The following is a 24,287-nucleotide window of genomic DNA, read 5'->3' as shown; positions in this document are numbered from 1 at the left end:
CCCTTCAAAGGTAGATTTGGGATGCAGGAAAGAACAACCTGACCACCTGGGAATCACACCGCTATGGTCTCTCTCTCACACACACAAAGGGTGATTGCCCTTGGAAGACAATTCTGCAACCTGGCATTTTTTTCCTGGTGGATGGGGGGGGGGGAACCAAACCTTAATAGTTTCTCAGCTCAAGAATCTGAAAAATTAAAAAGCCCCGTCTCTTCGTTCATCTGCTGCTTCCTGCGTTTTTCAGATTCCTGATTGCAGGAAGAGGCGCACCAAACATTAGACCCAGCTGTCCGTTCCAACAACGCAGGCGAGCTATTCTTTTCCCTAACGTTCTGATCATCAAGGAAGGTGACAGTCAAATGGCCTCTGAAAAGTTCAGCTCCGATTGTAACCGGAGAAGGAACGTGGTGCGAAAGACTCCGTTTCCGCCCCTTGTCCCAAAACAGAAAGACTTAATTTCACCTTGTCCGTTTTATTATCCTTCGTTCAGTTATGTAACTGGAACAAACACACATTATAATTCTGAGAGATTACATATGAGAGAAAGAGAAAGAGAGAGAGAGAGAGAGAGAGAGAGAGAGAGAGAGAGAGAGAGAGAGAGAGAGAGAGAGAGAGAGAGAGAGAGAGAGAGAGAGAGAGAGAGAAATATGCATCGTTTTGTACAATTTAGGGAGGTATAATCCTATTTTCTTTGTTTTTTCCACTGATTGGCAGGTTAGAAGGCAGATCAGAGTAGCTATCTTGCCTTTTTTGACCTCTCTGCCCTCATTCCTGAAAGGGGCCACTGAATCATGGAAAGAACCGGAGGAAACCAAAGGCATAGTTGTCTTGAAAGTGCTTTAAGAGAAAGAAGCTTTTAAATGCTCAGTATCTGGCTACAAGATACATACATTATTTTATGTACCAAAAAATAAAAATAACTGTGGCCAAACCCTCCTGCCTGGCCCCGACATAAGCTGCCCAAATGAAGTTTCTGAGTTTGCAGGCTCTCTGTATTGGGGAAAAAAATGATTTAAAGTTCTCAACTTGCTGTTTGAAGATACGGTGACCGGTTGCTTTGGTTCATAAATTGCACTAAGGCTGTGGCGTGAACCAGGCTAGATTGTAAACCCTGGTTAATGGCGATGGTGCCCTATGGCCCCAGAAAACTACGATTTAAATCATAAATAAAAACCCAATCAGGTCTTGATGCAGTGTTTCTCAAACTTGGCAACTGTTAAGATGGCTGGACTTCAACTCCCAGAATTGTTCAGCCAGCTCTGCACCTGGCCGGCCTTGGGACACCCCCTGGCTGGTGACCCCTGCCTGATTGGGGCCATTCCCAGTAGCGAAAGGGGGGCTGTGCCAGCCCCCACTTCCAATGCCACAGTTGTATTGAAGGGCACTTCTAACACACTCTCCAAGCTAACGTGGGCTGCTTGAGCCTTTGCTTCCAACCTTGGTTTGTGGAGGAATGCCATGGAGAGCATCGCTGATGGGGGAGAAGAGAGGGAGGACCACAGATTGTCTCACTGTCACAGCTGGGACCACAAGAACTTTGCAAAACAACTGGGGTGGCTCAAGAACAGATGACAAACTCTTTGTCTTACTGGGGTTGAACGGGACAGGACAGAGTGGACCATAATTGGGGGGGGGGGGGAGAAACCAGGTAGCTTTTGCATTAGTGGAACATAACTCATCTTTTCTTTGTTCATCTACTTGGTCTAAATCAGTTTAAACACCCAAATTCAAATTTTCTGACAGTGAGAACCAATGGAACAGCTTGCCTGGAGGTTTTCAAGAAAAAAAAATTGGACAGCCATTTGTCCAGGATATTATAAGGTCTCCTTGCCTTGGGCAAAGGGTTAGATTAGACCACAGGTCGGCAACCTGCGGCTCCGGAGCTGAATGCGGCTCTTTGAGCCTTCCCCTGTGGCTCCCAGCCTCCTCTGCCATTTGCAGAGAGAGACAGAGACAGAGAGAGGCACTTGCACTTTCATGCTTCTCTCTCTGTTTGTTTGTTTGTGTGTGTGCGTGTGTATAAAAGAGAATGGACTCATGGTGTTCTCCGACAAGCTGACAAGCTTTTTGGGCGGGGCTCCTCCCTTTGCTGCGTCTCTGCAGGAAGCAGAAGGGCAGGAGAGAGCTAGCTAGCCCAGCTATGCTGACTCAGGAATTCTGGGAGTTGAAGTCCATGAGTCATAAAAGAGCCAAGGTTGCCTACCCCTAGACTAGACCTTAGAAGATCCCTTCCAGCCCTAGGATTCTATGGTTTGCCTTCTATCACACAGATTTTCTGAACTGGTTCAAACCTTCAGGTCACTTTCCAAACGAATTCAAGATTTCAAATGGAATTACTTTCCAAAACCAGTGATATGGGTTTCCCCCCACCCACCCCAATGATAAATAAAAGAACAGAATAAACACCGACTCTCCCGTAGCTGTTAGAAAATAGTTTATGAAGACATTTCCCTATAAGATTCTCCATCTTTCCTCAATCAGGATAATACACAGGAGAACCATCCTGGCATCACCCACTTGTAAACACCTCGTTCCGGATCGTGTACTACTGTACACAACGTACCTTCAACAAAAGTACCCTGAGCTTATTTCCCTGCCCACTAAATGCCTGATAGCCTCTAAGGTTAGTCACTTAAATTCAAGTTTTGCCAACGGGGAAAATAAATCACGCCAGGCCAGGTTTGACAGCCTACAAAACCTCACGTTCCCTAGCGTTTGCTCCGCCCGTCTGAATCCGCAGCAGGACCCAGCTCTGTGTCAGCAACAATTAGCCCCAGTTATGAAAACAACGGGGTGCAAATTCGGATTGTCCACGGCTGGCTGGTTGAGGTATGGAAAGCCCCCAGGCCGGCTCCTGGCAATGGGTCACTGTAAAGTACATGCTGCAAAAGGGGAGAAAGGGAAGAAAGCAATTTAGATTAAGCCTGAAATGAATCCATTTAAAAAAAGGTAGAAGAGAGAAAGAGAAAAAGCAATTTGGATTAAGCCTGAAATGAAATCATTAACCCCCCACCCCCCAACAGTGCTATTTTCAAATTAGTTTTAGCAAAGTTTAAACCTGACGTTCTAAATAGCTGGCTCAAAATTGATCTCTTGAAATCATTTTTTTTTCTCCTGGCAACAGCCTGGCTCAGTCGCTACGTTTTCTTGGCAGGGTTATTTGGAAGTGGTTTGCCTTCTTCGCTCTAAGGCAGCGAGAGAGAGAGAGAGAGAGAGAGAGAGAGGGACTGGCCCAAAGTCCCCCAGGGGCTTCGTGCTTAAGGAGGGACTAGAAGCCAGGATCTCCCCATTTCTAGCCTGGGGCCTTCACTTCTACGCCAGCCTGGTTCCTCTACACCAACACTTATCCAATGCAGGGTAGGGCACGGTATGGTAGGGTGGAAGGTAGGTAGATGGAAGGAAGGAAGGAAGGAAGGAAAGTAAAGAAAGAAAGAAAGAAAGAAAGAAAGAAAGAAAGAAAGAAAGAAAGAAAGAAAGAAAGAAAGAAAGAAAGAAAGAAAGAGAGGGAGGGAAAACTGAAGGGGAGAGGGAGGGACAGAAAGGAAAAAGAAACAGAAAGGAAAAGGGGAAGGAAGGAGAAAGCGAGACAGTGAGAAAGAAAGAAGGGAGGGAGAGAGGGAGGGAGGGAGGAAGAAAGGAAGAAAGAAAGGGAGGAAGGGAGGGAAAAAGGAAAGAAAGAAAGAAAGAAAGAAAGGGAGGGAGGGAAAAGGGAAGGAAAGGAGAGAGGGAGGGACAGAAAGGAAAAAAAAACATAAAGTAAAAGGGGAAGGAAGGAGAAAGCGAGACAGTGAGAGAGAAAGAAAGATGGGAGGGAGGAAGGAAGGAAGGAAGAAAGAAAGGGAGGAAGGGAGGGAGGAAGAAAGGAAAGAAAGAAAGAAAAAGAAAAAAGAGAAAAGGAAAAGGGAAGTAGGGAGGGAGGGAGGAAGGAACAGAAAGGAAGAAACAGAAAAGGGGAAGGAAGGAGAAAGGGACACAGTGAGAGAGGAAGAAAGATGGGTGGGAGGGAGGGAGGGAAGGAAGGAAGGAAGGAAGGAAGGAAGGGAAGGGACCAGACTTACAGTTTCTTACAGAATCCGAAAGGCCCTCATTTCCGATGGACTCAGCTTCCCACTGGGATTCCTTGATCTATAAGGAAAAGAGATCCAGGCGTTTCTTCCTAAGACTCCTGGCAGCTCCAAATCTGCCCTCCTGGGGCCTCCCCTCGTCCTCAGCGCCATCAGGAGAGCTCGGCCAGCCCCACGGAAAGCTCCTCCTGGCAGAGCAGACGGAATTCTGGATATCCCCAGAAATAAGCCACAAAGGCAACGGAGCAACCTCCGACGTCCTGCCCTCCCATTTGGGCACCAACATTCACCCGTGCACCCTTAGCCAAGCACGGGAGAGAGCCAGGATTTGAATCCAGAAGCCAAAGGGAGGCGCAAGGGCCATTTCCCAGAATGCAAACTGAGGCAAGGGATTTAACCTCAAGGGGGGAGGGCATTCCACCATGATGGAGAAATTCCTTAGGCAGGAGAATTTACTTAGGAGCTGAGTTCAGGCCTTCCCATTTTTAACCTCCCACACTCTAATAATGATAATGATGACAATGACAATAACAATAATAACAATAACAATAATAACAATAACAATAAAATAACAATAACAATAATAACAACAACAAAACAACAATAACAATAACAATAATAATAATAATAGGTGGAAGGGACCTTAGTCCAATCCCCTGCTCAGGCAGGAGACCCTATACCAGGGGTAGGCAACCTTGGCTCTTTTATGACTCGTGGACTTCAACTCCCAGAATTCCTGAGCCAACACAGCTGGCTCAGGAATTCTGGGAGTTGAAGTCCACGAGTCATAAAAGAGCCAAGGTTGCCTACCCCTGCCCTATACCATTTCAGACAAATGGCTGTCCAGTCTCTTCTTATAAACTTCCAGTGTTGGAGCATTCACCGCTTCTGGAGGCAGGTTGTTCCACTGGTTAATTGTTCTCACTATCAGGAAGTTTCTCCTTAGTTCTAGGTTGCTTCTCTCCTTGATTAGTTTCCATCCGTTGCTTCTTGTCCTGTTCGCGTCTTGTTCAGGCGCTTTGGAGAATAGCTTGACTCCCTCTTCTTTGGGGCACTCCCTGAGAGTGCCCCAAAGACTGCTATCCTGTCCCCCCTCGTCCTTCTCTTCATTAAACGAGACATCCCCAATTCCAGCAGCGGTTCCTTATATGTTTTAGCCTCCAGTCCCCTGATCATCTTTGTTGCTCTTCTCTGCACTCTTTCTAGTGTCTCAACATCTTTTTTACATCTAAGCTCTTCCTAGGCTTAGAGTTCTAGCAAGTCATCCGTATACCACCACACCTATTCTCACAATCACCTCTGCTCAAATGTTTTGAGGCGTCTCCTACTTTGCAGGTCAACGGAAGGCAGCTCTCTCTCCCCCCTTCCCCCTCAACTTCTCCTACCTTGATCTGTTCTTTCAGATATTCTGCTCGGGCCATCAGCGTCTGGATCTGCCAAGACAAACATAAGCTCACGTTTTGCAATTTCCTTTTTAATGGAGTGCAAATCCTTTTGAGAATTGGGACAGCAGGAAGGGTCCTTGAATTGTCGTCCATTCATCAGTCCTAAAGGACANAGGGAGGGAGGAAGAAAGGAAAGAAAGAAAGAAAAAGAAAAAAGAGAAAAGGAAAAGGGAAGTAGGGAGGGAGGGAGGGAGGAAGGAACAGAAAGGAAGAAACAGAAAAGGGGAAGGAAGGAGAAAGGGACACAGTGAGAGAGGAAGAAAGATGGATGGGTGGGAGGGAGGGAGGGAGGGAGGGAAGGAAGGAAGGAAGGGAAGGGACCAGACTTACAGTTTCTTACAGAATCCGAAAGGCCCTCATTTCCGATGGACTCGGCTTCCCACTGGGATTCCTTGATCTATAAGGAAAAGAGATCCAGGCGTTTCTTCCTAAGACTCCTGGCAGCTACAGTCTGCCCTCTTGGGGCCTCCCCTCGTCCTCAACGCCATCATGAGAGCTCGGCCAGCCCCACGGAAAGCTCCTCCTGGCAGAGCAGACGGAATTCTGGATATCCCCAGAAATAAGCCACAAAGGCAACGGAGCAACCTCCGACGTCCTGCCCTCCCATTTGGGCACCAACATTCACCCGCGCACCTTAGCCAAGCACGGGAGAGAGCCAGGATTTGAATCCAGAAGCCAAAGGGAGGCGCAAGGGCCATTTCCCAGAATGCAAACTGAGGCAAGGGATTTAACCTCAAGGGGGGGGATTCCACCATGATGGAGAAATTCCTTAGGCAGGAGAATTTACTTAGGAGCTGAGTTCAGGCCTTCCCATTTTTAACCTCCCACACTCTAATAATGATAATGATAATGATGACGATGACAATAACAATAATAACAATAATAACAATAACAACAAAATAACAATAATAACAATAACAATAACAACAACAACAACAACAACAACAACAACAACAACAACAACAACAACAACAACAACAATAATAATAATAATAATAATAATAGGTGGAAGGGACCTGGCTCAGGAATTCTGGGAGTTGAAGTCCACGAGTCATAAAAGAGCCAAGGTTGCCTACCCCTGCCCTATACCATTTCAGACAAATGGCTGTCCAGTCTCTTCTTATAAACTTCCAGTGTTGGAGCATTCACCGCTTCTGGAGGCAGGTTGTTCCACTGGTTAATTGTTCTAACTGTCAGGAAGTTTCTCCTTAGTTCTAGGTTGCTTCTCTCCTTGATTCATTTCCATCCGTTGCTTCTTGTCCTGTTCGCATCTTGTTCAGGCGCTTTGGAGAATAGCTTGACTCCCTCTTCTTTGGGGCACTCCCTGAGATACTGGAAGACTGCTATCCTGTCCCCCCTCGTCCTTCTCTTCATTAAATGAGACATACCCAATTCCAGCAGCGGTTCCTTATATGTTTTAGCCTCCAGTCCCCTGATCATCTTTGTTGCTCTTCTCTGCACTCTTTCTAGTGTCTCAACATCTTTTTTACATCTAAGCTCTTCCTAGGCTTAGAGTTCTAGCAAGTCATCCGTATACCACCACACCTATTCTCACAATCATCTCTGCTCAAATGTTTTGAGGCGTCTCCTACTTTGCAGGTCAACGGAAGGCAGCTCTCTCCCCGGGGGGAAGGGGGAGTTGAAGAGGATGGAACTAGACAAGAAAGTCTATAAGACGAGCCCGGTAGTCGCAGACCTAGACGGTTCTGTTTGTATTCGAGTGCAAAACGTTAAAGGAAAAATTACCTCACGTTTAGGAAAACTCTTAACCCTGTCGTCCTTCCCAGGAACTTAACAGCAGGTAAGTAGTCAGGATTTCCTGTTCAGAAGAACCTTGTGGGACCAACCTCTGGGTCCATCAAGACAGCCCTGTCCATCTCTCAACAGCCAAAGAGCACTCACGAAGCCCATCGGCCTGGCGTGGAAGTGATTTGAGACCCTTCCACTACTAAACACATACATAACACATGGTGTCTATGGTATCAATCATCCAGGTCAGGAGTAGTCAACCTTGGCTCTTTTATGACTCATGGACTTCAACTCCCAGAATTCCTGAGCCAGCACAGCTGGCTCAGGAATTCTGGGAGTTGAAGTCCACGAGTCATAAAAGAGCCAAGGTTGACTACCCCTGATCCAGGTCATGGTTGCCCCAAAGGTGCTTTTTCCAAAAGGCAACTGGACTTTCTTGGTTTTTTATTCTGAAAACATTTTGCTTCTCATCTAAGAAGCTTCTTCAGTTCTAACTAACTGGTAGGGAATGGAAGGATTTATATTCTTTGCAGTCAGCTGTCATTAGCACTTGAATGACCAATTCTCAGAGCACTAACGACCTGCTGACTGGAAAGAATATAAATCAGAATAACAGAATTGAGAAACATTGTCTTTAGAGCATCTGGGTATAGAAAGGTGAAATTAAATTGTCTTTTTAATCTAAAAGCACATATAGGGAATCCTAAGAGTTGGGAGGAATCTTGAAGGACTTCTACTCTGATCTTCTGCTCCCGGGTGGTAGGAATAACAGAATAACAAAATAACAGAATAACAGAGTCAGAAGGGACCCTTAGAGGTCTTCTAGTCCAACCCCTTGCTCAGGCAGGAAACTCTATACCATGTCAGGCAAATGGTTGTCCAATCTCTTCTTAAAAACACCCACAATGTCTGGAGGCAAGCTGTTCCACTGCTTAATTGCTCTCACTGTTGGGAAATTCCTCCTTAGTTCTAGGTTGCTTCTCTCCTTGATGAGTTTCCATCCATCGCCCACAATCCTCCCTTCAGCTCCTTCCATTCCTCACCAGTTAATTAGAACCGAAGAAGCTTCTTGGATGAGAAGTAAAATCTTTTCAAAGAAAAAAAAACAAACAAGAAAACCCAGCGGTCTTTTGACAAAAGCAACTTTGCTCCATGCAAGGTTTTCTTCATTCTATGGTGCGCATTCAGACGTTTGATGCACCCGTTCAACCAACAATATCAAAAGCCAGGTTTGTGCTCTTGAAGTGTGGTTTTCCTGATTCAGAAGTGATCCCTTGGAGGCAACAGCCCTTCCTGTTCTCTGGGGCCCAGGTTCCACTCTGGAGAGACAGCCATAACGTACCTCAGCATGTAGCAATTCTCGTCTTCTTCCTGCAGGTTCCGCTGAATTTAGGGGGAAAAAAGAGAATAAAGAGTATTTGATTGCTTAAGAACTAAAAAAAATAATGCAGTGAATTAGCTTATAAGCCCAACAGTTATAGCAACATTATAGGGCTGGGCAGAAATCTGGATTCAAAAGATAAAATACGACTTACAGGCCGTTCTAGACTTACAACCGTTTGTTTAACAACCGCTTAAAGTTACAACAACACTGAAAAAACTGACTAAGAGTTCAGCAATGTCTACTCAAGTTCACACGTTGCAGGAAGCCTTTGTTTGTTTTAAGCATGGGGGTTTGATTAAGCCAGAGCGGGCTGGGTCCTCACCACCTGCTAAGTCATGAAGCACGGTGTACTAACCACGATAACCAGCTTTGCGATACGCTGAATCTAAACCGAGGATGCCATGCATTGCTCAGTTGCAAAGTATGGAGGCAGCCCAAAGTTCTTCCAAAGATCCAGATACAGAAATCTAAGGGGCTGCCACAAAGGGGAGGGGGATCAACCTCTTCTCCAAAGCCCCAAAGGCAGGACAGGAAGCAACGGATGGAAACTTATCAAGGAGAGAAGCAAACCTGGAATTAAGGAGAAACTTCCTAACAGTGAGGACAAATAACCAGTGGAACAGAAGTTGCCTTCGGAAGTTGTGGGTGCTTCATCACTGGAGGCTTTTAAGAAGAGATAATTAATAATAATAATAATAATAATAATAATAATAATAATAATAATAATAATAATAATAATAATAATAATAATAATAATAATAATAATAATAATAATAATAATAATAGTAAAGTTGGAAAGGACCTTGGAGGTCTTCTAGTCCAACCCCCTGCTCAGGCAGGAAACCCTAGACCATTTCAGAATAGAATAACAACTTTATGGTCACTTTGAATGTACACTAATCGGCATACATGAAAATGAAATTTCGTTGCATACAGTTCTCAAAAGATCACCACCTCCGATACACACTACATAAATATGACAAAAATAAATAAGTAAATACAGAATTATGCATATACCCACGTATATTATATGACAAATGGCTGTCCAGTCTCTTCTTTAAAACCTCCAGTGTTGGAGCATTCACAACTTCTGGAGGCAGGTTGTTCCACTGGTTAATTGTTCTCACTGTCAGGAAGTTTCTCCTTAGTTCTAGGTTGCTTCTCGCTTTGGTTATTTTCTCCATCCGTTGCTTCTTGTCCTGCCTTCAGGTGCTTTGGAGAATAGCTTGACTCCCTCTTCTTTGGGGCAGCCCCTCAGATATATTGGAAGACTGCTATCCTGTCCCCCCTCGTCCTTCTCTTCATTAAACTAGACATACCCAATTCCTGCAACCGTTCCTTGTATCAGCCATTCCGCTGATGAATTAACAAAATGACAGAGTTGGAAGGGACCTGGGAGGTCTTCTAGTCCAACCCCCTGCTCAGGCAGGAAACCCTGGACCAAAGGTCCCCAACCTTTTGGGCACCAGGGACCGGTTCTGTGGAGAGAGGTTTTTCCACGGACTGGAGGGTGTGTGGTTTTGTGTGCTGCCTGCATCCCACGGATGGGGCTTTGCTTGTTTCTGCGGACCGGTTGCTGGCATGCCGTGGCCCGGTACCGGTCCACGGACCGGGGTTTGGAGACCCCTGCCCTAAACCATTTCAGACAAACAGCCATTGGTCTGAAATGATAGTCCTATGCATTAAGATCAAGTCTGACCTCACCGCTAAGCTATGTGTAGCTGAAGGGACAGCTGGTCACCTTTGACCCTTTTCTCCTGTCCTCCAGCCTCTTCCTGGCATCACCCAGCGAGCTTTTCACTCACCAGCCAGCATCAGAAGCAATTCGCCCAAGCTCTGCTGATACAGCTCCAGCGTTTCGCTGTCCTCCTTCCCTTCTTCTTCCTGGGGACGAGAGATAACAAGCTGAATCCCTGCTGGACATGAAAGGACTTCTTCAACACCGGGCTACAAATATTCTCTCCCAGCTGTATATGAATTAACACACACACCCCCTCTCCACTTTTAATCAAAGTAGAGGCCACACAATGACCCGCACGGGGAGAAAGGTATGGAGAAATAAAGAGTTTTCTTCCTTCCTTCCTCACCTCTTCCCCCCCCCCCCCGGCAAAAATATGGGGATAAAATTAAAGCCAGGCGATTTTAGGAAGCAGAAAAGATCGGATCTCTTTACGCACTGAATGCTGAGTTCATGGGGAGAGCGCTGATTCATCCATTCATTTTTGAATGCAATTGAACATACTGGCACTCGAGCGAACTGCAAAGGCAAGCAGGCTCTGTGTGTACGTGTGTTTGTGTGTGTGTGTGTGTGTGTGTGTGTTGCACAGACTTGGCTGGACAGGATTGAGAGTTTAAAAAGAAGTCCCACTGAACTCTTCCATCCCAAGTGTGGTTTAGCACACCCTTCGGAGCCCTTACAATATTTGGTCCTTATTTTGCCTTTTGGGACTGTTCAAGGAGCTGAAGGGTTAGGGTTATTCTCCAAAACACCCGAAGGCAGGATAAGAAGTTAACAGATGGAAACTAGAAGGAAGGAGAAACTTCCTGACAATGAACACAATGAATCAATGGGAGGGCTTGGCTCTAGAGGTTGTGGGGGGGCTGTGGCTGGAGGTTTTTAAGAAGAGACTGGACGGCCATTTATCTGAAATGGTAGAGGGTCTTCTGCCTGAGCAGGGGGTTGAACTAGAAGACCTCTGAGATCCCGTCCAACTCTGTCATCTTTTCTTTTTCTTTCTTTCTTTCTTTCTTTCTTTCTTTCTTTCTTTCTTTCTTTCTTTTTCTTTTTCTCTTTCCTTTCTTTTCCTTTTTCTTTTTCTCTCTTGCTCTTTTTTCCTTTCTTTTTCTTTCTTTTCCTTCCTTTCCTTTTTTTCTTTCTCTCTTGCTTTTTTCCTTTCTTTTTCTTTTCCTTCCTTTCCTTTTTTCTTTCTTTCTTTCTCTTGCTCTTTTTTCCTTTCTTTTTCTTTCTTTTCCTTCCTTTCCTTTTTTCTTTCTTTCTCTCTTGCTCTTTTTTCCTTTCTTTTTCTCTTTTCCTTCCTTTCTTTTTCTTTTTCTTTCTTTCTCTCTCTTGCTCTTTTTTCCTTCTCTTTTTCTTTCTTTTCCTTCCTTTTTTCCTTTTTCTCTCTCTCTTGCTCTTTTTCCTTCCTTTCCTTTTTTCTTTCTTTCTTTCTCTCTCGCTCTCTTTTCCTTCTTTCTCTTTTTCTTTCTCTCTCTCTCTTCCTTTTTTTCCCTTCCTTTCTTCCTGCCCGCCTGCCTGCCCCACTCGCCCTATCATTGGAGGTTTTTAAGAAGAGACTGGACAGCCACTTCTGTGAAATGAGATGAGGTTTCCTGCTTGAGCAGGGGGTTGGACTAGAAGACCTCCAAGGTCCCTTCCAGCTCTGTCATCCTGTTAAATCTCCCGCAGCCTTCCACAATCTCCCAGAAGTCACCCACCCTGCTTGTTTGGGACTGCAGAGTCCCTGCGTGCTCCCCGGTTCAACCACGGCAACCCTCTCTGTTCCCCCCTCCCCAGCAGCTGACCTTCGCCACAGCGGCAGATGCGACCTCCAGAGCAGCATACAGTCGGGGTTTGTTCTTGGACATCTCTGGAACAAGAGAGGAAAAAATGGTTTGCAGCTAAGATAAAGTTCCCAGGGTGTCAAGGTTGAATCGCTAGGATGCCTGCTAACTTCTACCGCTAATCAGCTTGCCATAGAAACAGGGGGGAGGCGGAGGGGGAGGAAATGGGATACCAAAGGGTATCCCAAGAAGCTGTTCAGAGAGAGTGAGAGCCTGCAAGAATGCCAAGGTCACTAATGCAGGAGAAGTGGACCGTTTCCCATAATAAAACGAAGTTCCATGAATGGACAATGTGAACATCCGGTGGGAGCGGGTAAGGGGAAGCTATGGCTTAACTAGGCAATTATTCACACGGGAAAACCAGAGGTGGTTTTGCTTCTTCAGTTCCGAGATGTGTATTCAATAAAGCTAAAACCTATAAGGAACGGCTGCTGGAATTGGGTATGTCTAGTTTAACGAAGAGAAGGACGAGGGGGGACATGGTAGCAGTCTTCCAATATCTCAGGGGCTGCCCCAAAGAAGAGGGAGTCAAGCTATTCTCCAAAGCGCCTGAAGGCAGGACAAGAAGCAACGGATGGAAACTAATCGAGGAGAGAAGCAACCTAGAACTAAGGAGAAACTTCCTGACAGTGAGAACAATTAACCAGTGGAACAACCTGCCTCCAGAAGCGGTGAATGCTCCAACACTGGAAGTTTTTAAGAAGAGACTGGACAGACATTTGTCTGAAAGGGTATAGGGTTTCCTGCCTGAGCAGGGGGTTGGACTAGATGACCTCCAAGGTCCCTTCCAACTTTATTATTATTATTATTATTATTATTATTATTATTACTATTATTATTATTATTATTACTAGCTGTACCCGGCCACACGTTGCTGTGGCTCAGACAGGTTAAATGTTTTTACCTGTCACAGGTGTGACATCTATATAATAGTAGGTATATAAAAACACGTGCGTATTCGAATGCAACGTTGTGTCAAAATTTCAAAGCAATCGGTGAAGAACTTTCGGAGATTTAAGATTTTGAACAAACGAACATTTACATTTTTATTTATATAGATTATCATCATCATCATTATCATCATCATCATCAACATCATCATCATCATCATCATTAGCTTATATTTTATGGCATTCAAAAGCCTTGAAGATTCCTTTTTGGGGTTTCACTAGTCCAGGGGTTCCCAATCGGGGGTGCGAGACGATATTCTAGGAGGTGCGAAAACTTGGCTATTCAAAATTATAGCCTGTATGTATAATTCGTTGTCGTTATCTCGAACTTTGGTAAGGGGTGCGAGAATATATCAGAAGTGTTCTAGGGGCGGGGGGTATAGAAAAGGTTGGGAACCGCTGTGCTTGTCGGACAGTTGACAGAGGGGCAGGTTTTCGTATGCAGGTAATTGTCGACTTATCACTGTAGCTAGGGCCAGAATTTCTATTGCTAAAACAAGGTGGTCGTTAAACAAGCAACGAGCTTGATTGTACATCCTTTTTTGCCAAAGAAAAAAATCTTGGGCAACCACAACACCCCCCTCCCCCCGAAACCGAATGCCTGTCTTGGAAACCTACAGCAACGCAGGCAAACACACCATGCTCTCCCTTTTGCCAGCTCTGTCCTAAAATAGTAAATACAGCTCAGGGGGAAAATATCTCGATTTTGGAGAAAGGGAGGCTGTGGAGCAGCGCCCTCTGGTGGCTCACAACACTCCTGCAGGATTGGCACCCGGCATCATTTTGCAGCAGATCCTTGTTTATCATAGAATCATGGCGCTGGAAGGGACCCTTACAGGTCTTCTAGTCCAGGGCTTTTCAACCTTTTCACCCATTGTGCCACTTTTAGGATATGGCAACATCCGAGTACCATCAGTCGCCTAGCAAGGTGTCAAAAACCTGATGACCCCCCCAAAAGGAAAAAAAGTGATAAAGTACAGGTAGTCCTCGACTTACAACCGTTCGCTTAGTGACTGTTTGAAGTTACAATGGCACTGAAAAAAGTGCCCCCCAAGGCACAGCCGAGCAAGACACCTGCCTGCCCACCTGGTGGCGCTCTTCCTCCTGTCTGAAGTTTTCATTGTTGTGAGCATTTCTGTTGAGGATTGGCAGCGGGGGTGGGGTGGGGGGGGTGTTTGGTTTTATTCCCCCCGTCTGCTGGGTGGTTGCAGCAGGTGTTGGTCGCTTCACATGACCCTGGGACACTGTGACCGTCATAAATATGAATCAGTTGCCAAGCATCTGAATGTAAATCACAAGACCCTGGAGATGCTGCAACATTGCAGCTGATCGGCGCGTCTTCTGGGCTCAGCAGAAGCACCAGGATCAGCGCCGAGCTCCAGCTGGAGCCTGGCACTGATCCTGGCGCTTCCGCTGAGCCCTGACAGCCCTGGAGCTCCAGCTGTCTCTCGCTCAGGCTTGTGCGGTGCTGCCACCGGTTCAGGTCATTCCCCTCCCCCGCTACCACTTTTCTAGGATGGTCGCGTACCACCTGCCAGGTGCCAATGTATCACAGGTGGTACCTGTACCACTGGTTGAAAAGCCCTGGTCTAGTCCAACCTTGGCCACTTTAAGACAGGTGGACTTCAACTCCCAGAATTCCTCATGGCTGGCTGGGGAATTCTGGGAGTTGAAGTCCACAAGTCTTAAAAGTGGCCAAAGTTGGAGACCCTGACTTATGCCTTATCAACAAGACACTATTTCAAGCAAGGTACTCCCTTCTTCAGCTTCTCTCCCTTAGAAATTTACCTTTTAAAATGTCCCGTCCAGGGCAGCCTTTTTGCAAAAGGGCTTTGTTGTCCGATGCTACCAGCACCTTGAGCTGCTCGGCACGTGAGATATAATCGCTCACCTGGTCAAGAGGGGAAACAGGAAACAGAAGAGAGCTTTTAATGCTTTGCACCAAAGTAGGCGCCTTGCAAATTAATGGTGCCCGTTTTCAGTGGCGTAGCGTGGGTTGTCAGCACCCGGGGCAAGGCAAGTAATTTGCGCCCCCCCCCTCCACAGTGGGCGGCGACCCGGCGGCTCGGATCGGATTCGCACAGGCAGGGGCAGAGAGCTGCGAGTGCGAGCACGCCCCCCCAGATGTTGCGCCCGGTGCGGCCGGCCCCCCCTGCACCCCCCACACTACGCCTCTGCCCGTTTTGCTTCTTGAAATAAAGAAATAAACTGGGGCTCAGCACAGCCAAAGGGCTCTTGAGGTAAAATACTGCTAATAAATAGGCTGCTTCTGAGATTTACATATTGGTAAACTGCAGTGGGATCCTGTGTTTCTTAACTGTGGAGGCGTTTAAGATAGGTGGACTTCAACTTCCAACACTCTCCAGCCAGCCATGAGGAATTGTGGGAATTGAAGTCCACCTGTTTTAAAGTGACCAAGGTTGGAGACCCCTGGACTATTTATATTCTGTAAATATGGAAGTAAAATTGTTACTGCTGTTATATGTCTGGCCTTATGGCTGTAATAAACAGATTGATTGAAGACCTCCAAGGTCCCTCCCAGTCCCAGCCCCAGCTTGGCTGGCTGGCTGGCTGGGGAATTCTGGGAGTTGAAGTCCACCTGTCTTAAAGTTGCTAAGATTGAGAAACCTGGATTTTGGCATTGCTAAAAGCTGAAGAGGAATTAGGGAAAACTGTTGCGCCAAGTTATTCCCAGCTGGATTTAATTCCGACTAAATGTGTTTGCCTGAATAAATGTGTTTGCTGTATTTTTTGACGACTGGGGCTCCTTTATCAGTAAGACAGAATACCCATTTCCCCAAAACCGAATATTGGTGTGCCTATCAGTACAGCAAACTAGCTTATATTTATTAGGAGTTTGCCTAGCAGTAAAATTTATTTTGCTGACCCTATTCCTCAGCTCACTTTCAAGGCTAACTGCTTTTTAGACACGGCTTCCCAAGAGGAGACCGACTGGGAAAAAATGCTGGTGGGTCCCACCTATCTTCCTTGCCTAAGGCAGAAATCCTGGCCTAATCCTGCTTGCAAAGGAGCACTTTCACCTACCCCAAAAGTTTGCTTGAAAATTTAGCCATCGGGTCAGTTGGAACCTGGACGTTCGACTAACCTTGGATCGGATCGCTTCCTTCCGCTGGGCGTCTTGTTCATCTGAAGACAATAAGGGAGATGAAGAAGTGGGCAAGGCAGGCTGCGTATTACACCGAGGGGCAAACCCAAGGGAGTCTACCATAATTTGAATACTGGCAACCGTAATGGAGCCTGCCAATCGTGACGGTCGCAAAACGGGACGGTCATGCAAAAGACCTCATTTTACAACCTGTTTTTGCAGTGCTCGTTAAGGACACGCGGCAGTCGTTAAGCGAGCCAAGGGTTTGCTATGGAGGTGGTTTGCTGAAAACTGGACGTCCCTTTTTGGGAAAACACAGTCACATGACCCTAGGATGCTGCAAAATGGACATATATGTGGCCTGGTTGTGAAGCACCTGAAGTTTGGTCATGTGACTCCCAGGGGTGCATGTGACTGGCAGGACTTTGAATCTCGTTCGTAAGTAGCTCCCAGTAGCTCATAAGTCAGGGACTACCTGTTGGTGGCTTGGCAAGCCCCTTTTAAGGGTGATTTTTGCCAGCTAGTGTAGAAACAAGCAAAGAAGTGGATTCTAGGAAAATGAAAATCAGGCGGAGGCGGAGAAAATCTTGGGAGAATATGTTTGGGCAGCAAGAAATGAACGAAGTCGGGAAGAGGCTGGTCCCAAGTGAAAATAAATTGATTCCCCCAGACTCAAATGCAGGTCTACATAGAATCAGAGCTGGAAGGGACCTTAAAAGGTCTTCTAGTCCAATTCTCTGCCCAAGGCAGGAAATCCTATACCCGTGGTGGCGAACCTATGGCACGCGTGCCACAGGTGGCACGCAGAGCCCTCTCTGTGGGCACGCAGGCTGTCGCCCCAGTCCTAGGCCTTCAGCTGGGTTTTATAAAACCTTTTCGCTTTAGGCCTCCGCCGCTGTGTGCAAAAAAAAAAAAAGGTTCAATCAATCAGTCAATTTCAACTTCTCACGAAAAAAAAGATCTCGCAAAGTTGGAATTGATTGATTGAACTTTTTAGTCCCACCCAGTCTGCTATTACCACTGCAGCCACGCCCACCCAATGGGCCACACCCACCTAATGGGCCACGCCCATCCGGCACCCGACGATACATAAGTGGGTTTTGGGCTGCAGCTTGGGCACTCGGCCTCTAAAAGGTTCGCCATCACTGTCCTATACCATCCCAGTCAAATGGTTGTCCAATCTGATCTTTAAACCCTCCGGTGATGGAGCACCCACAACTTCTGGAGGCAAGCTGTTCCACTGATTAATTGTTCTCATTGTTAGGAAATTTCTCCTTAGTTATAGGTTGGATGTTTTTTTTCATAAGCTTCCACCTGTTATTTCTTGTCCTGCCCTCCGGAGCACTTTGTTTTTACTCAGAGTGGGTTGACTTACTCTAGAGGAAAGAAGGAAGGGGAAAGCAAAGAGCAACTGGGCTACTCACATCGTAAGGCAGGGACAAAGTACTCCAGAGCTTTGGAGTAGAGCGAAAGGGCGGTGGTCATGTCACCTTCTTGGTCCTTCTTGACCGCCTCCGTGACAAGCTTGGTCTGTAAAGAAGCAACGTAAGAGAAGAGATTGTGGGCCAAGGGGGTCCATCCTCTAAAACAGGGGTGTCCAACCTTGGCAGCTTTAAGATCTGTGGACTTCAACTCCCAGAATGTCCCAGCCAGATAACATCTGGAGGTGGCTCAGAGAGAGACCTCCCAAATCCACTGAACTGTGAGGAAGAGGAGGAACTGGTTTTTATATTTATGGATTTATAATCAGACTTGCAAGAGTTTGTGATTAGAGCCACTCTCAACAAAAGTAGTTTTAGCTTTTCTATGGAGTGGATTTCCTGGTCTGATCTATCTAGGTGGGGCTAGTAAATAGAGACCCACCTAGATTCTGCTGTAATAGTAAGTCATCTGCCAATGCTGAACTACACCTCTCCCCTTCTTTCCTTCCCTTTCTCTTTCCTTTCTTTTCTTCCTTCCTTTCTCTTTTCCTTCTTTCCCTTTCTCTTTCCTTCATTCCTCCCTTTCTCTTTCCTTCCTTTCTTCCCTTTCTCTTTTCTTTCCTTCCTTCCTTCCCTCCCTCTTCCTTCCTTCTCTTTTTTCCTTCTTTCCCTCCCTCCCCCTTTCCCTTCCTTCCTTCCCCTTTTTTCCTTCCTTCCTTCTTTTCCTTTCTTTTCCTTCCTTCCTTCCTTCCTCCCTCCCCTCCCCTCCCCTCCCCTCCCCTTCATTCTTACACACACAAACACATAGACCCCCATACTCAACCCTTTGCCACTACTCACTGCTTTCCCCAGACTTTCCGCGCTGGCCATGTGCTCCATGTCCACAAACGGGTGTGCAAAGAAGGCCTGGAAGGAGATCCGCTGCTGGGGGTCCCTTTGCAGAAGACGCTGCAGGAGATCCCGGCACTCCGGGGAGAGTCGGGGGCGGCTGGGAAGCTGGGAAGGAAAGGTGGAAGAAATCAGGTGAAGGCTTAAAGGTACCCCCACTTCTGACCAGGAGGATTTTCGATCACTCCGTGGGTAGCGAAGCTGATGAGATGTTCCAGGAAGTGGTGGGGATGGGAAGTTGTGCTTTGGGTCCCTTTGAGAATCTGGGAGACCCTGTGGATCCCTTCTCAGAAAAAATGCAGGGAGGAAGGGGGTGGGAATTAAAAGCAGCTTGCAAACCCCTGCGGTAAAACATCACAACCACAACTGACAAAGTCATCCCCACCTGCGGCCTTGCAGGGTTACCTCAACAGGGTGGCTGCTCCGGATCTTCTCCTCCAGCTCAGCAAACGATTTGGAGGCGAAAGGCGGCCGGCCAAAGAGAGCCTCTAAAAGGGGGGGGGGAGAAAGGTATCCTGGTTAAGGATCGGAGGTCTTGTGGAGACGCCTGAAAGAATCCTGCGGAAGCTGCAGGGAACGAAGCCCCGATCACTGCTTTCAAATCACTTTTCCTCCACTCTGCAAGCCCCACTCCCTTCTAGAACTGATGACGTTGCCTAGTTTGGTAATGAAACATCTGCGAGAAAATCACCAAGTTCAGACAGCACCAAAAAGCTCACCATTCTACGATCTTTAGCTGAGCTTGCAATTCCATTATGAAATGAAGACCATGGTGGGAAGACTGCATTCACAACACTCCCGTCATTGAAGATGAACTTAACAAATAACAGGAGTTGGAAGGGACCTTGGAGGTCTTCTAGTCCGACCCCCTGCTCAGGCAGGAAACCCTATACCATTTCAGACAAATGGCTGTCCAGTCTCTTCTTAAAAACTTCCAGTGTTGGAACATTCACCGCTTCTGGAGGCAGGTTGTTCCACTGGTTAATTGTTCTCACTGTCAGGAAGTTTCTCTTTAGTTCCAGGTTGCTTCTCTCCTTGATTAGTTTCCACCCGTTGCTGCTTGTCCTGCCTTCAGGGGCTTTTGGAGACTAGGTTGACCCCCATGATAGACTGCTATCGTGTCATCTCCTAGTCCTTATTTTCATTAAACTAGACATACCCAATTCCTACATCCACAACTTCTGGAGGCGAGGCAAGTTATTCCACTGATTAATGGACTTATTAATATACATATGTTTCATTTTTAACGTGTGCCAGTGTGTTCACAGAACAAAGTGACAATAAAGGTTATCTTATCTATCTTATCTTATCATTTTATCTACCCTCTCATCTCATCTACTTATCTATCCTCTCCCATCCCATCCCATCCCATCTTATCTGTCTTACCTTATCATTTTATCTATCCTATCCTCTCATCTCATCTCCTCTTATCTTATCATCTCTTATCTTACCATCTATCTCATCTTATCTTATCTCTTATCTTATCATCTTATCTCTCCTCTCCTCCCATCCCATCTATTTTACCTTATCATCTTATCTATCCTTTCCTCTCCTCTCCTCCCATTCCATCTTATCTATCTTACCTTATCATCTTATCTATCCTCTCCTCTCTTCTCCTCTCCTCTCTTCCCATCCCAACCTATACTCTCCTATCATCCTATCTATTATCCTCTCCTCTCCTCTCCTCTCCTCTCCTCTTATCTTATCATCTTATCTTACCATAGAGGATGACGCCCACTGACCACAGGTCTACCCGGGCATCGTATTGCCGATTGCACACCATTTCTGGCGCCATATAAAGAGGCGAACCTCTCAGCACGTGCTTCTCGTCCCTGGGGGACATGTGCTGTGCAAATCCAAAATCTAGGGAGAAAGAGGGAGCATTGATTAAAAGTCTTCAAAGCAGGATTCATCCCTGCATCCCCGGGGAAATCACGATGTACGTGTGGACCTCAAGGTATGATCATTCATTTACCAATCATTCGGGGACTGTCGAAAAAGTGCTTTATAGCTGCTCCTCGCATTTACGACCGACACGGTAAAGTCAAACCCTACCAATTTTGTTACTTGTGAGCAAAATCCACTTTAAGGGATGTTAATAAGAAATTGAGCACAGCCGTAGCCCGATGTTTCGCTCCTTCCCATACCTGCCAGCTTGAGATGAGATTTCTCCAAGGAACTCAGTAGGATATTTTGAGGTTTGAGGTCCAGATGGCAGATATTCTTATCGTGAAGGAATTTCAAGGCACAAGCTGCTTTGAATAAAAAAAAAAAAGAAAGGAAATGCACTCCGTAACAGTCCATATTCTTGAGGACTAGATGCCTAAGCCAGTGTTTCTCAATGTCCGCAACTTTCAGAGGGGTGGACTTCAACTCCCAGAATTCCCCAGCCAGCAAGTTGAAGTTCAACCCTCTTAAAGAAACACTGCTCTAAACCAGGAGTATCCAACTTTGCCCACCTTAAGACATGTGGACTTCAACTCCCAGAATTCCCCAGCCAGCCACGGGGAATTCTGGGAGTTGGAAGTCCACAAGTTTCTCTCCGTATTCCTCACCCAGTTGTTGTAGAAATATACAAGCCACCTTTTCGGGAAGAATCCTCCGGCTACGGATGAAACGGGACAGATCACCTCCAGGACAATATTCCATGATTAAGTAGATGTATTCCTTGTCCCACTAAAAGAGAGGGGGTGGGGAAATCCATCCAGTTTATCAAAAGCACATCTACTTTCCCATTCCCATTGAGCCAACCTCTTTCCTCCCACCCACCAAGTTTCTAGTCCTTATGGAGGCAATTTGGGTGATACCTAGTCCCAGTGGGAGTTATTGCTGAGAATTGCATCGGTCAGTCTTAGGAGGTGGTGCTCTAATTAGCTTGGTCAAAGAAATGCCTGCAGAGCCTTAGCTAGTAGTTACAACGGCACTGAAAAAAGGGACTTACGACTAGTCCTCACACTTCTAACTGCACTCAATCACAGCCCAAAGGCCCCCCCCCCTTCTGATTTGCACCTGGAAGTCCTTTAACTCCACAATGTGGGGGTGCCGGACGTTTTTGAGGATTTCGATTTCGGTCAGCAGGTTTTCGACAGAGGCCTTGTTGAGATTCTTCTTACTCACGCATTTGATGGCCACCACTTCCCGGGAGTTCTTCTAAGAAGGCAGAAAGGAAAAGAGTTTGGAATTTTCTAGTAAGGTTTTTATTTTATATTTTTTTAGCTTTTTAAAATGCTTTTTTAAACCTTAGGTATTTTATATTTTTTAGCTTTATATATATATATTTTTAACCTTGGGTATTTTATATTTTTAAGCTTTATATATATATATTTTAACCTTGGGTATTTTATATTTTTAAGCTTTTTAAAATGTTTTTTTTTAACTTTGGGTATTTTATATTTTTTAGCTTTTTAAACATTTTTTAACCTTGGTTATTTTATATCTTTTAGCTTTTTTTTAAAAAAAAAATTAACCTTGGGTATTTTATATTTTTTAGCTTTTAAATTTTTTTTTAACCTTGGGTATTTTATATTTTTTAGCTTTTTAGAATGTTTTTTTTAACCTTGACTATTTTATATTTTTTAGCTTTTTAAACATTTTTTTAACCTGGGTTATTTTATATCTTTAGCTTTTTTTTTAAAAAAAAAATTAACCTTACGTATTTTATATTTTTTAGCTTTTAAAATGTTTTTTTTTAACCCTGGGTATTTTATATTTTTAGGTTTTTTTAAAATGTTTTTTTAACTTTGGGTATTTTATATTTTTAAGCTTTTTAAACATTTTTTTAACGTTAGTTATTTTATATTTTTAAGCTTTTTAAAATGATTTTTTAACCTAGGGTATTTTATAATTTTTAGCTTTTTTAAATGGTTTTTTTTTTTTAAAATTAGGGTATTTTATATTTTTTAGCTTTCTAAAATATGTTTTTAACCTTGGATATTTTATATTTTTTAGCTTAACATTATTTTTTTTTAAACTCTGGGTACTTGTAGGGGAGATGGGTTGGAATAAAAACTGAATACATAAATACATTTAATCAATAGATGCCCCTCTGCTCCTCCTTATTTTTAAAGTGCTAACAAAATAATAGAGTTGGGTTTTTTTTGGGGGGGGGGCTTTCATGAAAAATGCAGCAGTCTTTCCTTGCTCTCATTTGGTCATCCTGCACCACTCCAGGCATGCTTCCACTTTCATTTCCAGCCCGATCCACAGATCATCCGTGCGCCCCAGAACACTCTCTTTCTTGGGCGGGGAAGGGGGGGTCCATCCTAATTTTTCCAAAGTGGGAAGAGACCCCCACCCCACCCCAAGACCACAACCTTTAGGAAACCCCAGAGGGAAGGAGGTGGGGGGGGGTCTCAATCATCCCACCCACCCCCAGTTTCCCTCCCTTTGCGCGCGCGCCCCCCAACCCAGTGAGCGCCAGGAGCGGCGCGCGGGCTGAGCTCCTTCCAGGTAGACTTCCCGGCGCTGGGGAGGCTCCACTTCGGAGCCCCACCAAGAGGCGGCTCCGGCCCGGCCCCGCGTTACCTTCCGGTAGGCTTTGAAGACGGTGGCGTAGGTGCCGCTGCCCAGCCGCTCGGTCAGCAGGAAGTCTTCCAGCTGCGGAGGCGCCCAGCCGGCCCCGGCCATCCCCGCGCAGCGCCGGCAGAAGCCAGGCGGCCGGGCCGGGCTGGCCTCTCCGAATCCCCCGCAGGAGGAGGAGGAGGAGGAGGAGGAGGCGGCGGCGGACGAGGCTCCTCCCGCTCCGCTTCCTGCTGGGCAGAGCCGAGCCAGCCGGGCGCCGAGAAGCGCAGCCGCCCCGCGCGCAACCGCCGGCTGGCAGCGGGCTTCCCCGGCGTGGGGGAGGGAGGAGAAGGACCGGGGGGGGGGGACTTGCTCCGGGGTAGAGACGGGCAGGGAGCCCCCGGCGCCGGTTTGAGCCGCTTTGCGCCAGGCGAGGGAAGGCACCCGGTTAGACGTCAGGAGAGGCAGGCGGTGAGTTCTAGTTCCACTTTCGGCAGGGCGGCGGGGTTGGGTGACTTTGAGCAGATCACTAAGCGGACGGAGAGCTCGTCTAGTCCCGCTTTAGGCGTGCAAAGGCGGCTGGGTGACCAGGGGCCAATCCCCAGGAGACGGGGAGTTCTAGTCCCGCTTTAGGCATGAAAGGCAGCTAGGTGACTTTAAGCAGATTACTAAGCAGATGGCGAGTTCTAGTTCCCCTTTAGGCGTGGAAAGGTGGCTGGGTGACCTTGGGCCAATCACCAGGAGACGGGGAGTTCTAGTCCCACCTTAAGTATGAAAGGCAGCTGGGTGACCAGGGGCCAATCACCAGGAGACAGTGAGTTCTAGTCCCGCTTTAGGCATTAAAGACGGCTGGGTGACCTTGGCCCAATCCCCAGGAGACGGAGAGTTCTAGTCCCGCTTTAGGCATGAAAGGTGGCTGGGTGACCAGGGGCCAAACACCAGGAGACGGTGAGTTCTAGTCCCGCTTTAGCCATGAAAGTTGGATGGTGACCTTGGGAACAGTCCCTCTCTTTGCCCAACCCCCCCCCCAAATTCAGGGTTTTTGTAGTGGGGAAAATAGGAAGAGGGACTATTAGATACGGTCTCTGCCTTGAGACTTGGTATTGTCTTCTTCTTGTTGTTGTTAGTTGTGAAGTCGCGTCTGATCCATTGCGACCCCATGGACAACGTTCCTCCAGGTCTTCCTGTCCTCTACCATCTTCTGGAGTCCATTTAAGTT

The 24,287-nt window shown here is 46.4% G+C and overlaps 1 protein-coding gene across 1 annotated transcript; it reads right to left on the bottom strand.

Moving 5' to 3' along the window:
* Positions 1 to 2,417: 2,417 nt before the first annotated feature.
* Positions 2,418 to 23,194, bottom strand: ULK3 (unc-51 like kinase 3). The gene is made up of 16 exons (XM_015822540.1): positions 23,093 to 23,194; positions 21,578 to 21,718; positions 21,124 to 21,244; positions 20,716 to 20,820; positions 20,288 to 20,431; positions 18,974 to 19,056; positions 18,521 to 18,676; positions 17,684 to 17,789; positions 16,260 to 16,300; positions 14,942 to 15,044; positions 12,165 to 12,229; positions 10,448 to 10,526; positions 8,601 to 8,641; positions 5,450 to 5,497; positions 4,059 to 4,125; positions 2,418 to 2,882 (listed from the first exon to the last, which is right to left on the bottom strand). The coding sequence occupies exons 1-16, from the start codon at positions 23,192 to 23,194 to the stop codon at positions 2,866 to 2,868; spliced, it is 1,419 nt and encodes a 472-aa protein (XP_015678026.1). The 3' UTR covers positions 2,418 to 2,865.
* Positions 23,195 to 24,287: the final 1,093 nt, after the last annotated feature.

This window comes from Protobothrops mucrosquamatus, unplaced genomic scaffold, assembly GCF_001527695.2.
Source record: "Protobothrops mucrosquamatus isolate PMUCROS unplaced genomic scaffold, P.Mucros_1.0 scaffold1601, whole genome shotgun sequence".
NCBI lineage: Eukaryota > Metazoa > Chordata > Lepidosauria > Squamata > Viperidae > Protobothrops > Protobothrops mucrosquamatus.
Note: the sequence above shows the minus strand (reverse complement) of the source record. Positions and strands in the feature narration are given on the sequence as shown.

Coding starts and splice junctions, on each gene's coding strand:
- ULK3 (XM_015822540.1), bottom strand. CDS start 23,194: ATGGCCGGGGCCGGCTGGGCGCCTCCGCAGCTGGAAGACTTCCTGCTG. Junction 10,527..12,164: donor CATCTGCCGCTGTGGCGAAG/GTCAGCTGCTGG, acceptor TCTCGTCCCCAG/GAAGAAGAAGGGAAGGAGGA. Junction 4,126..5,449: donor ATCTGAAAGAACAGATCAAG/GTAGGAGAAGTT, acceptor TTTTCCTTATAG/ATCAAGGAATCCCAGTGGGA.